The sequence below is a fragment of the Cnephaeus nilssonii genome (assembly GCF_951640355.1).
Source record: "Cnephaeus nilssonii genome assembly, chromosome: 1".
Taxonomy (NCBI): domain Eukaryota; kingdom Metazoa; phylum Chordata; class Mammalia; order Chiroptera; family Vespertilionidae; genus Cnephaeus; species Cnephaeus nilssonii.
Window position 1 is genome coordinate 3,675,533 of NC_137072.1, and position 13,321 is coordinate 3,688,853.

Consider the following 13,321-nt stretch of genomic DNA (forward strand, 5'->3'; position numbering starts at 1 on the left):
GATATTAGAATGATATATTTGTTATATAAATTATCACTTAACTAGAATTTCTATTCTTTTTTTTTTAATCCTCATCCGAGGATATTTCCCATTGCTTTTTTAGAGAGAGTAAGGGAAAGAGAGAAGGAGAGAGAAACATTGATCAGTTGCCTCCTGTATATGCCTTGATGGGGGATTGAAAATACAACCTAGATATGTGGCCTGACCAGGAATCGAACCTGCACACTTTCGGTGTATGGGACGGCACTCCAACCAACTGAGCCACCTGGCCAGGGCATGGAATTTCTATTTTTTATGGCCTGATTTTTTTTAGTTAAAAGAGCTGAAAAGCTATACATGTGAATACCTAAGAGAACTGAAGAAAATACATTGATCAATATAAAATAATCCTATAACTAAAAATTTTTAAGTTTGTCTAAATATATATCAGACTCTTTAACGCCAGAAAACTTCCAAAATATTATTCTAATGCCTCTTAAATTACTTTCTTTATTACCTTATTTATTTTATAAAAAGCTTAAAGAATAGGAGCTAAAAACTTGACATAAAAAAAAACTACATTATATTTGGTTTGAAATATGTGCTTCATCACCTGAAACAAAATTGAAATTCCATCATATTTTTAGGCTTTATTTTAAAATTTTATACATATATATTTTAAATTATAAATAAACTATAAAGATATATATGCTTTATGTCTCTCTCATTTACTTGATTCCAATCTTCTTGCTTAAGAGGAAGAGAATTATGCAAAGTCTAGATAGTATAATCAGATTTGCTCATAAACCAGGAGATATGAATTATATGACATGTGTCATGGGAGAAAAAAAGTTTTGAGCCACAGGAATAGAGAGATATTATAAAACAAAACTGGAGTAATTATTCAGATTTTATGCTGAATTGCTTAATACTACTAGTTAAGGAGTAAGGTTTTGTGCTGGCTGCTGGGGATACATTTAGGTCAAGAGCATCAGGCTTCTTTTCCTCTTGAAACTTATATACTATTGGGAAAAACAAATCTGAAACAATTATCCACTACTCATTTAATTATGGTTATGGTAAGTGCTAAGAAGGCAAAGTGCTGAGTACTGAGAGATAAAAGGGGTATCTGATCTAGTGTATTTTTGGGGAAGGCTTTCCAGGGGATATGAGGCCGAGTTGGAGTTAAAGCTAGGGTAGGGTGGGGGAAGCCGGGCAGGGAAGTGGTGTCAGGGGAGAAGACAACTGTTTGTAGGAGGAAGGCTGGAAGTAACTGAACTTTAAGTCACTGAGGCTGCAGTAGGAGACAGGATAAAATAGGTGAGGCAGGCAGGGGGTCTCATAGGCTAAATTAAGTAATCTACATTTTTTCCTATGACAAATAATATACCACTGAAAGTTGTTTTGTTTTTTTTAAACTAGGGGTCAGTTTGTTTTTTCAATAATTCCATCTTAACTTTTAAATGTAAACTTCTAAGTTCAATAGGTTTTCTTATGAAGACTATTGTTAAATAATTATATGTGAAATGGCTTCCCATTTCTGCTTCAAACTCATGTCTTCAAAGACTGGTATCTGGAAAGAATACCATTGCCTACCCTGTTTCCTCTGGAAATGCAGAGGTGGTGCTTCCATCCATCTGACAGGGGTCCAGAGAAGGGGAGTCAGAATTTTTTCTTTCTTGATTTGTAGCAATATCGGTTACTCGATGTTGCAAGTCCCACTGTCGTGCTATGTTGTTAATTGTTAACCTTTTCTTCTCCTGTGAAAAAGTTTATTGTAACAAGTTCATAAAGCAATTTTTGCAGTAGGGGAATATCCAAAGTGCATACTGTTCATACTACTTATCACACTTTTAAAAAGAGTCCATTCCTTAAAAGTAGCTATCAAATTTGTATTTTTAAAAATATAGTTTTGTTGACTTCATAGAGGAAAGGAGAGGGAGAGAGAAAGAGAAACATCATTGATGAGAGAGAATCACTGATCAGCTGCCTCCTGCATGGCCCCTACTGGGGATCGAGTCTGCAACCAGGAATTGTACTGCTCAATCAGTGAGCCACACTAGCCAGGTCAAATTATTATTCTAAAACAAAGTACAACTGGCCTTTATTTACCTTGTGCATGTAAACACCTTAAAAATTGTCTATCATCCTTAAAGAAAAAGAAACATATACAAACAATAATTACTCCTATTTAAGATATAAAAATTTCACTACCTGAAAGTTTAACAGAAATTTATATACTTAAGTGTTATCTGAAATTTTAACTTAACAGAAATTTACATACCTTTGTGTTTAAACAAAGAAAGAAAAACTGAATAATATTTTAATTTTCCTACACAATAATTAGGACTAATATGATGAAATAATCTCAGTGGGGAGGAGAAAGGGAAAGGAATTAATGTTCCAAGCTTCACAGTATAAATTACAATGTCTGAAAATTAATAATTATGTACAGACTACTAAAAGAAATTGTACTAAGTTGGAATATTTCTAGGTAACTAGTACCTTCCTAGATGAAGATTCAAGAATTTAATTCATTATATGCAATGGATAACTTAGGGGAGTAATTCTGAAACTTTAGAGGGCCTTAAGTCACAGAGAGCTTATTAAAACATTAATTGCTAGCTCAAACCCCATTCTGATTTAGTGAGTTTCAGGTGGGGTTCTTGAATTTGCTAATGAACTTCACTTTGAGAACCACTGATTAGGGCACTGGGGCTCCATTCTCTCATAGAAACCTGTCGAAAAAGTAGTTCTAGACTACTGAAAGAAACAGTGCCATGTTGAAATGTTTCTAGTCAACTTATATAAATGTATTAGGGAAAATAATCACTAATCTATTCTATTCTATACTACTATCAAAAGTTAACATTATATGGCATATTAATTAGGTCAGAAGCTGAAAACAGACACTTTCTCTTAGGAAGGTTTTCGCCCATTTGCTCATTTTGCATGTGATGTGTAGAATAATTACTTTTAGTTCCACCTCTGTACCTATATTTGGTTATCTAAAATTTTTAGCATGTAGAAATGGCACTGAATATGAATAAAAAGCAATGACAAGGGTAATTAAAACTAAACTTTTTAAAAGTCTATTTCTGATTTTAGCATTTTTTCTATTGCTTGATATTTCAAATTTGTCTATATAGCTAAGGGGGTTATACATAATAAGTATATACTTCTGAGACTTTTTGACATTTTATGTATGTCCTCCTTATCTAAAATAGGAATCTACTATTCTACTGTAAATTATTTTCCAAATCCTATCTAATAAAGAGGGAATATGCTAATTGACCATCATGACATCACAAAGCTGGCAGAGCCCACAGCCAATAAGGAGGGAATATGCTAATTGACCTCCACATCCTCAAAGATGACAGCACCCATAGCCACAAGATGGTGGCGCCCAGTCCTCTTAGCCCCACCAGGGCGACAGGCGCACAGCACGGCTGGGCCCACCCTCAGGCGGGTCTGGCCGCTCTGTACGTCTGCCTCTATTGTCCCCCGGTCCCCTCAGCCCCCCAGCCACCCAGGGCCAGCCCAAGGCACAGGTAAGCCTTGGATGTCGGCTGCCCAGCTGCCCAGAGCTGGCCCGAGGGACGACCAAATGACTGAACAAGCAGGCTGTGTGGGGCAACCAGGCAGGTGGCAGGGGGGTGGGGGGGGCATGAGGGGCAACCAAACAATTGAACAAGCAGGATGCGTGGGGCGGCAAGGCAGGTGAGGGGGGGCGTGAAGGGCAACCCGGCTGGCAGGGGGAGCTGTTGGGGGTGACCAGGCCAACAGGGGGGCAGTTGGGGGCAACCAGGCTAGCAGGGGGGCAGTTGGGGGCGATTAGGCTGGCAGGGGTGGCAGTGAGGGGTGACTAGGCTGGCGGGGGGGCAGTTGGGGGTGACCAGGTCGGCAGGAGGGGGCAGTTAGGGGTGACCAGGCCAGCAGAGGGGGGTAGTTGGGGGTGACCAGGCTGGCAGGGGGCAGTTAGGGGTGACCAGGCTGACGGGGTGGGGGCAGTTAGGAGCAACCAGGCCGGCAGGGATGGGGCAGTTGGGGGGGATCAGGCCGGCAGGCAGAGGCAGTGAGGGGCAATCAGGCCAGCAGAGGGGGGGGCAGTTAGTGGTGACCAGGCAGTCAGGCAGGTGAGCGATTAGGAGCCAGCAGTTCAGGATTGTGAGAGGGATGTCCCAGATTGGAGAAGGTGCAGGCTGGGCTGAGGGGTCCCCACCCCCATGCACGAATTTTGTGTACTGGGCCTCTAGTCTGTAATAAGAAGCCATCTGATCTTAAGAAATTCTGTTTCAGTTATTTGCAGATGACTGGGAAAATCCAATTTTTAACCTAAGCAATGCCATTATTTCTACTCATTTCCAAGAGCACTTCGAAAGAGAGAGGGACAGTGGGTTAATGGAGAGTGGCTATCATGAGGGCTCTATGCATTTGGTTTTCTGGCTGACTGGAGGTTGACAGAGAGAAATAGTTATTTATGGATTTTTGTTCATTTATTCACTCATTCATTTATGCATCTGACAGCAGCAGTGGCATGGCAAGAAATACTACTTTTTCTAAATGAACCAGTCAGAAGTTTGCCAGTATTAGTATCTGGCAATGGTAAATCTTGCTCCTTCAAATTTAAAGAATACTGCCTACAAGGGGAGGGTAAGAGGTGGGGGATAAGAGATCAACCAAAGGACTTGTAGGCATGCATATATGCATAACCAATGGACACAGACAGTAGGGGGGTGAGGGCATGTTCTGGGGGTGGGAGTGGCTGGGAAGAGGTCAATGGGGGGGAAAGGAGACTTATGTAATATGGTAAACAATAAGGAATTAAAAGAAAATACTGTCTACAACTATATTTCCTATAAGCCAATGTGTTTTTGGCCAACCATTAGGAATATTCCATTACAGGGAAAACTAAAATCTTATTGGCTAAGTCAATAAAAAGGTAAAGGTGCCAAGAGGGGGGAAAGCACAGCTAATTAATGGAATGAGGGAAAACAAAGGTGTGGAGGAGTCAGCAGGTTAGAGATAACAACAGGTGAGAAAAACAGGTGGATACTAAGGTATCCAGAGAAATGATTCTAATTATTTTTGAAGTAGTGCTGAGCTGAGAGGGCTTGGGACCAAATTGTTTTTCTTTTTTGCTCATTTAAGAGTAGTTTTCATAGAGTAAAAGACACAGATTAATGTGTACTCTTTGATCCATTTTGACAAATGCATATACCTGTGTGTAATCCATAGCCCCACCAAGATACACAACATTTTGAACACCCCCCCCCACACACACAAGTTTTCTTATTTTGTAAGTTTATTATATACAACTTGGCATCCCTCGTAGTCATTTTTTGAATTCTGAACACTATTTTAATTTAATTTTTTTAAATTTATCTTTATTGTTGAAAGTATTACATATGTCCCCTTTTAAAAAGAAAAGCACCTAGGTAAGACACAAATGAGTAATGATCATCAGGGTGATATCCTTAGTTTTAGAGCACAGCATAGTACAAGACATAGGCTTTCAGCTGTCTTTATTATACATTGTAATGTTAATGTAAAATATTTTAAAATGAAACATTTTATTTAAGGAAAGAAATATCTGATATGCTGAATCACTTAAAACCAGTTTATAACAAATTTCAATTCCTGTATTTCTCAAAATCTTTACCAAATCTATAACAGAGAAGCTAACAGAAAGTTTTCAAATTTAGAACTTTAAATCCACGAGAAAACACAGGCGATGCACTTGTATAGAAACAAATGATAACTTCTGTTATATTTATTTTTATCTCTTACTTTTAAAATAGCTTTTGCATGAGTTTTATAATGTACATTATATTGTATTTCAGAAGTACAAGTTTATTTATAGGTAGTAAACTTATAAAAGTTTTAGGGGTGTTTATAAAAAACATTCTATTGATAGGAATGAGCATTTTAGAGTTGGAAACCACTTTTCTAGCTGACTAGCTGGCTTCAGGGCAGTGGGTATGAGCACACACATGCATGCAGCCATGGGAGAAAATACCTTAAGCAAGGATTGTTTATGACTTTCCCGCCTCTTCTCTTCCTCTTTTTTGGCTACAACAGATGCCATACGCCTTTCTTCTTCCTAAAGAAATTTAAAAAAATTATTAAGTATTTAACCTCTTTTATGCTAAATATCTTTGGTTCTATAAGTCTGCTTTTCTTTGTGAGAAGCATACTAATTTAACTAATAGAAACTATGCCCTTAAAAAAAGTTATCATGTTCATCTTTATTTTGTTCTTTATTCTTAAAAAAACTGCAGTCTTAACTCTACTCCCAACTATGGAGGTGAGACAAATCTAGCTAAATACAAGAGAGCAGGGATTTGAACCAAGATGGCGGCAAAGTTAAACAACTAAACTGCCGCCTCGCACAACAATTTCAAAAATACAACTAAAAAAACGTCTACTACCCAGAACCACGGGAAAGCTGGCTGAGTGGTAGATTTACAACTAAGAAGAGAAGGGAGCGCAAATGCTGGAGAACTGAGGTACGGAGGCGTGTGAAGCGGGCTGGCGGCGGGCGACTGGGCGCGCGGCTTTTCTTCAAACCGAAGGGAGACAAACTCCTGATCACTCTGAACTCCAGTTTCTGAGGACACGCGGGGGACCCAGACGCCTACGGGGAGAAGCTGGACTCTCGGCCATAGGTCGGAGAGTGAGAGTGACTTTTCTGCAGAGGTGCGCCCAGCAATCAGGGTTTGCTGCGCTGGAGCGCGGGACACGGGGACTTGGAAACGCAGAAAGGCAGAGACGGCTGAAGGCAGCCATGGCCGTTGGCCACGCCCCAGCCTAGTGACGCCCTGAGACCCCGCCCTGCCCTGAGACCCCGCCCCGCACATTCTACAAACCCGCCCAGGCTCCACACAGCGGCCTTTACATATAAATGGCCTGTCCTGTGGCAGCTCAACCAAATTAACTGCAGCTCCAGTCAGACTGCTCCAAAACCGCCCAAGCAAAGAGGAGAAAACTGTAGCTCTTGCTGTAGCTCCTGCTGGGAGGCCTCAGACCTGCACCCCATTGGAGTTCCAGACACTAGGGTATCTAGTGGTCGGTGTGGACGACACCAGATTTCAACCATTTTCATAAGGGACACATTCAAGAGGCAGACTCAGTGAGCACCAAAGCCCTACTGTGTCTCCAGCACAGCAATTCTTCCGTTATAGACACAGCAGGTCCTCACAGCCAAAAGGCCTGGAGGTCAATTCCTCCCAGTGTACCAACAGCAATCAAGGCTTTTAACTACACCAAGACTTTCCACTCAGCCCACAAAGGGGTATACCAAGAGCGACCACCTAGAGTGATTGGGGAAGCTGAGCTACCGGCCCCTATAGGTCACTGACCACACAAAGCCACTCCATCAACACAGGGAGGCAGCCAAAATACGGAGACACCCAAGTATGTCACGAGTAGGAGAGATAGAGGAAAGCAAACTAATGGACGACACAGTGTTCAGAACCACATTTATAAGGTTACTCAAGAATCTTCTAAAAACCGCTGAGAAACTTGAAGAGACCTTCAAGGACCTTAATGAGAATACGAAAAAATTGGAAAAGGACCAGTCAGAAATTATGCATACACTGTCTGAAATAAAGAATATACAGACACTCAACTGCAGACCACCGTACCCAAAGAGTCAAACCAAAGATCTGGAATATGAGGAAGAAAAAAAAACCCAACCAGAGAGGCGGAAAGAAAGAAGAATCCAAAAGTGTGAGGATAGCGTAAGGAGCCTCTGGGATGGCTTTAAGCGTACCAATATCTGAATTTTTGGGGTGCCAGAAGAAGAGAGAGAGCAAGATACTGAAAACCTATTTGAAGAAATAATGACAGAAAACTTCCCCCACCTGGTGAAAGAAATAGACTTACAAGTTCAGGAAGCACACAGAACCCCAAATAAGAGGAATCCAAAGAGGACCACACCAAGACACATCATAATTAAAATGCCAAGGGCAAAAGACAAAGAGAGAATCTTACAAGCAGCAAGAGAAAAACAGTTAGTTACCTACAAGGGAGCACCCATATGACTGTCAGCTGATTTCTCAACAGAAACTATGCAGGCCAGACGGGAATGGCAAGAAATATTCAAAGTGATGAATAGCAAGAACCTACAACCAAGACTACTCTACCCAGCAAAGTTATCATTCAGAATTGAAGGGCAGATAAAGAGCTTCACAGATAAGAAAAAGCTAAAGGAGTTCATCACCACCAAACCAGTATTATATGAAATGCTGAAAGGTATTCTTTAAAAAGAGGGAAAAGAAGAAAAAAGTAAAGATAAAAATTATGAACAACAAATACATATCTATCAACAAGTGATCCTAAAAATCAAGTGAATTAAAAATCTGAGGAACAGAATAAACTGGTGAACATAATAGAATCAGAGGCATAGAATGGGAGTGGATTGATAATTCTCAGGGGGAAAGGGGTGTCTGTGTGGGGGGTACAGGAAGAGACTGGACAAAAATTATACACCTATGGATAAGGACAATGAGGGGGGAGGTAAGGGCACAGGGGGGGTGGGAACCGGGTGGTGGGGAGATATGGGGGGAAAAAAGGAGAAACAATTGTAATAATCTGAACAATAAAGATTTATTAAAAAAATAAATTAATTAATTAAAAAATTTTTTTAAAAAAAAGAAAGAAAAAAAATAAATACAAGAGAGCAAAATAATGAGAGAAGAAAAAAGAGGGGAATAGCTTGTATAAGCTTGTATAGTACACTGAGCACAAGAGTCCCACATAGAAAGACTTAAATTTTTTATTATGAAGATTAAGAGGATCAAAATGATACTTCTAACAATTTTGATTTTATTTATGGTTGCAAATCAGAGTTGTATTTAATGATAAAAAAAGTGAAAGCCTTTTAAAATTCTCCATTGATATTAACAAATTATTCTCAATTAATATAATTTCTTTTACTTTGTTTCTAAATTGATTTGGCCAGTCTAATTTCTTATATTTTAAAAACTGTTAAACAATATTATAGACAGGTTAGAAAGATTTTTAAAATAAGTCATAATAACAACACCTTATCTCAAATTTTATCATTTCTCTATTACCTTACAATATTCAGTATGAACAAATTTTTAAAAGTTGTGATCTGTATACACAATCTTGATATTTTTCCCCTGAAGATTATCAAAATTTAACAGAGTAAATTATAACCATGTAACTTTTAATTTTTATTATCAAAAGATTTGTAGGCATTCAAAATTATGTTCCAATTTGAGAAAACAATTTCTTCATAAAAAAACAAGCTTGAAAATATTTTCAGAGATAGGAAACTATAAAAAACAATTTAGCACATTTGAAGGAAATCTCTTTCAAAAGTGAAAAGTTACAAAAATTGAAATTAAAAATTCAGGGGGAGGGGATTGCAGAATATATTTTACACAGCTGATGAGAGAATCAGATGACTGAAAAGTAGGTCAGAAGAAATGTTCTTATATGCTTTCATAGTACCCTGAACAACATTTACTAGTAACCTGTTTCATTTGAATTGTCTCTGGCACTATCTCTCCACTCTCTTACCCCAAAGTGCTCCATAATAGTATAGAACATGTCAGCTCCGAGCATATAATAGATATTCAATAAACATATACTTAACAAATTATTGAATATACATCTTTGTATATTTGTTCAATAATTACCTAAAACTTTAACTGCTAAATAAAATGACAAACATATTTCTAGAGCTTTTGATACATTTGCAAATTTCCCTCCATAAATATAGTACTAATTGTATTCCTACCATAAATAACATGATGAATAGTCATAAGAGCTGTTTACCAAATATTCCTGTGTCTTCCTACATCCAGGCCACATTGTGAGATAATACACCTGCCCCTCAAAGTTAAGTGTGGACATTGACTTGCTTTGGCCAATGCCACATGAGCAAAAGTGACATGTTTAGTTCTAGGTGGAAGCTTTCAGAAACATGTCTGATACAGCTATTTCCCTCTCGCCTCTGTCACAGAATCTGCAAAGCTTCAGATAATGGGTACTTTGAAGGTCGTGGTCCTGGAATGAGGACAACACACAGCCAAGTTCTGGGACTACATACTATGGGCAGACAATTAGTATTAACATGAAGTAATCTTTGTTACTTTAATCTACTGAGGTTAGATAAGTCGTTACTGTAGATTATCTGGCCTATTTTGACCAGTACATAGGTTATTATCTGTTATATTAAAATTAAGTAAGGTCAAAGGGGCCATGAATATATAGTTTAGAGGGTGAGCCATTATAAATGCTTCTGAAAACAAAGAAAGACCTAGACTAAAGAAGTATATTGAACATGCACAAAGAGAAACTATTACAACATTAAAAAGGAGACTAAAAATGCATCCGCTGGAAGCCTCTCCTTTTAGAAATGAGAAAATGAATTCTCTGAGAAGTACTTCCTAGGAGTTTTTATAAGGTCACACAGCTAGTAACAGAACTAGAATCAGGACCAGAAGCTATGTCTTATAAGAAATGGAATTAATAATGTTTTTATACTCAGGATATATTTAAATGCATTTTACTGATTTTAAAAAGATAAAAAAGTTGAGGTTAACATTCAGTAGTAATCTGCCATATGATTTAGTTGTTTAAAAAGGAACAGAAAGCTAATGTGATTTTGGGGAAATTTAAAGTGTCTTTTACAATATGGAATATACTTATTTTTTTAAATTATTTTTTAAAGTATTACAAATAGTAGTACATATGTCTCCTTTTATTCCCCCCCATTGACCTTCCCCCGGCCTCCTCTACCCCCTCTCCCCACTCCCCCAGTGTCTTGTGTCCACTGGTTATGCTTATATACATGCAATACAAGTCCTTCGGTTGATCTCTTATTCCCCCCAACACTCCCCAGCCTTCCCGCTGTAATTTGACAGTCTGTTCGATGCTTCTTTGCCTCTGTATCTATCTTTTTGTTCATCAGGTTATAATGTTCTTTATTATCCATAAATGAGTGAGATCATGTGATATTTATCTTTCTCCGACTGGCTTATTTCACTTAGCATAATGCTCTCCAGTCCATTCATGCTGCTGCAAATGGTAAGAATTCCTTCTCTCATTTGGGGATCAACAGAGGTGGGGCAAAGACCCTCACCACCCCCAACATTGCAGGGGCCTGAACCCTAGCCCCTTCTGAAGGAGGTCTCCTGCTCCCATGGCTGCTTCATGCTTCCCATGCCCAGCCCAGATCAGGACCCAGGTGACCGACAGAGACTTTGCCGACAGCAGATGCCCTCTCACTACAACAATAATTGTTTGAGTTGTCTTGTACCCATGGTGTGGGGAAGTGGGTTTTTGATATCTAAATCCAGCCTACCACCAGGAATGCTCAGGACCTACTCAAGAAGGCAAATAATCCTTTCCACTAATATTTACAGGGTAAAATAAGATTGTTGTTAGAGTAATAAATTTGACAGTAAAATAGTAGTAAAGTTTTCAGGCAAATTTAAATTGGCTAGTTGAAACAAGTGAATATTCTAGAAAAATTAATTGTACTGGACAAAAAGGTGTTCCTAAAGTGTTAACTAAAAATTTTATTGGTAGTTCATCTCACGATGAAATTGCGCACCATGTAATGAACCTAAAACAGTAATATTATAATGCAAACAATTAAAATTTAAAAGCCATCAAGACTACATTATAAAATTTTCAAAAGCATCCTAATATTTAAATCAAAAATGGGGGGATAGTAGAAGAATATCATGTAAGGAAAAATATCCTGTAAGTAATTACATCTAGAAAATTAATACTTAGAAAATTAATTGTAAGGCTAAAAGCAAGACACCCATGAAAAACACACAAGGTGTCAAAACAAGCCAGAGGAAAATCATTTGGGCAAAAATAAAAAAGGATCCCAAGTAAAATTTATAGAAAATATTCCTTTATTAACTTTTGGTAGAGAATATCTTTGTATATTTTCAGAAAACAACTCCAAGACCATGTTGATTCCAGCAACAGAGAGGAATCGACAGGACTACTCCAGCCATGAAGACAGAAGAGAAGCAGTCCAGAGATGGAAGACGCTGACGTCGCCTTGCCATACTAGCACTTAACAGCTGTGCGTCACTACAGGTTGCCCAGGACCAAACCAGAGAAGGTCGGACCTGCATTACCACCATTTGTCCACCATCCAGAACTGAAATGTCATGGCTGACATGTACACATAAGGAACTGTTTAACATTGAAATTGGGTCTAAAAGAACTGTTGGCCCAGAAAGAAACTCACTACAGATGATTCATTTGCCTGTCAGCATAACCATTATTGCTTGTCTAATTTTCGGTTCTTATAAGTGTATTTCTAATAGCACATGATCTCACTCATCTAGGGGAAATAATGAACAACATAGACTGATGAACAAGAACAGACCCAGAAACAAGGAGGCATGGATCAGACTGTCGGGCCTCAGAGGGAGGGTTGGGGAGGGTGGGGGTAAAGGGGAGAGATCAACCAAAGGACTTATGTGCAAGGATATAAGCCTAACCAGCGGTTAAGGACAACAGGGGGGTGGGGGCATGTGTGGGGAGGGGTGTGGGATGGGAATGGGGGGATGAGGACAAATATGTGATACCTTAATCAATAAAGAAATTTAAAAAAAAAGAAAAATGGGGAAAAAAAAGAATTCCTTCTCTCTCTTTTTTTTAGCAGCATAGTATTCCATTGTGTAGATGTACCACAGTTTTCTAAACCACTTATCTGCTGATGGGCATTTAGACTGTTTCCAAATCTTCGCTATGGTGAATTGTGCTGCTATGAACATAGGGGTGCATATATTCTTTCTGGTTTCTTGGTATATATTCCTAGAACTGGGATTACTGGGTCAAATGGGAGTTCCATTTTCAGTTTTTTGAGGAAACTCCATACTGTTCTCCACAGTGGCTGCACCAGTCTGCATTCCCACCAGCAGTGCACGAGGGTTCCTTTTTCTCCACATCCTCTCCAGCACTTGTCATTTGTTGATTTGTTGATAGCCATTCTGACAGGTGTGAGGTGGTACCTCATTGTTGTTTTGATTTGCATCTCTCAGATGATTAGTGACTTTGAGCATGTTTTCATGTGTCTCTTGGCTTTCTGAATGTCCTTTTTGAAAAGTGTCTATTTAGGTCCTTTGCCCATTTTTTGATTAGGTTGTTTATCTTTCTTTTGTTAAATTGTATGAGTTCCCTGTAAATGGTGGAGATTAAACTTTTATCTGAAATATCATTGGCAAATATGTTCTCCCATGCAGTGGGCTTCCTTGTTGTTTTGTTGATGGTTTCTCTTGCTGTGCAGAAGCTTTTTATTTTGATGTAGTCCCATTTGTTTATTTTCTCCTTAGTC

The 13,321-nt window shown here is 38.8% G+C and overlaps 1 protein-coding gene across 5 annotated transcripts in view; it reads right to left on the reverse strand.

The window, feature by feature from the left end:
- LRRC49 (leucine rich repeat containing 49) overlaps positions 1–13,321 on the reverse strand; it is a 226,464-nt gene that overhangs the window by 78,848 nt on the left and 134,295 nt on the right. For all 5 annotated transcript variants that reach the window (XR_013813530.1, XM_079771304.1, XM_079771303.1 and 2 more), the window contains 2 exons: positions 5,999–6,082; positions 1,576–1,739 (listed from right to left, as the gene is read on the reverse strand). Coding sequence is in view for 4 of the 5 variants with exons in the window: in XM_079771304.1 (XP_079627430.1) it covers positions 1,576–1,739; positions 5,999–6,082 (248 nt within the window). In the remaining variant the exon portion in view is untranslated. The remainder of the gene's footprint in view (positions 1–1,575; positions 1,740–5,998; positions 6,083–13,321) is intronic.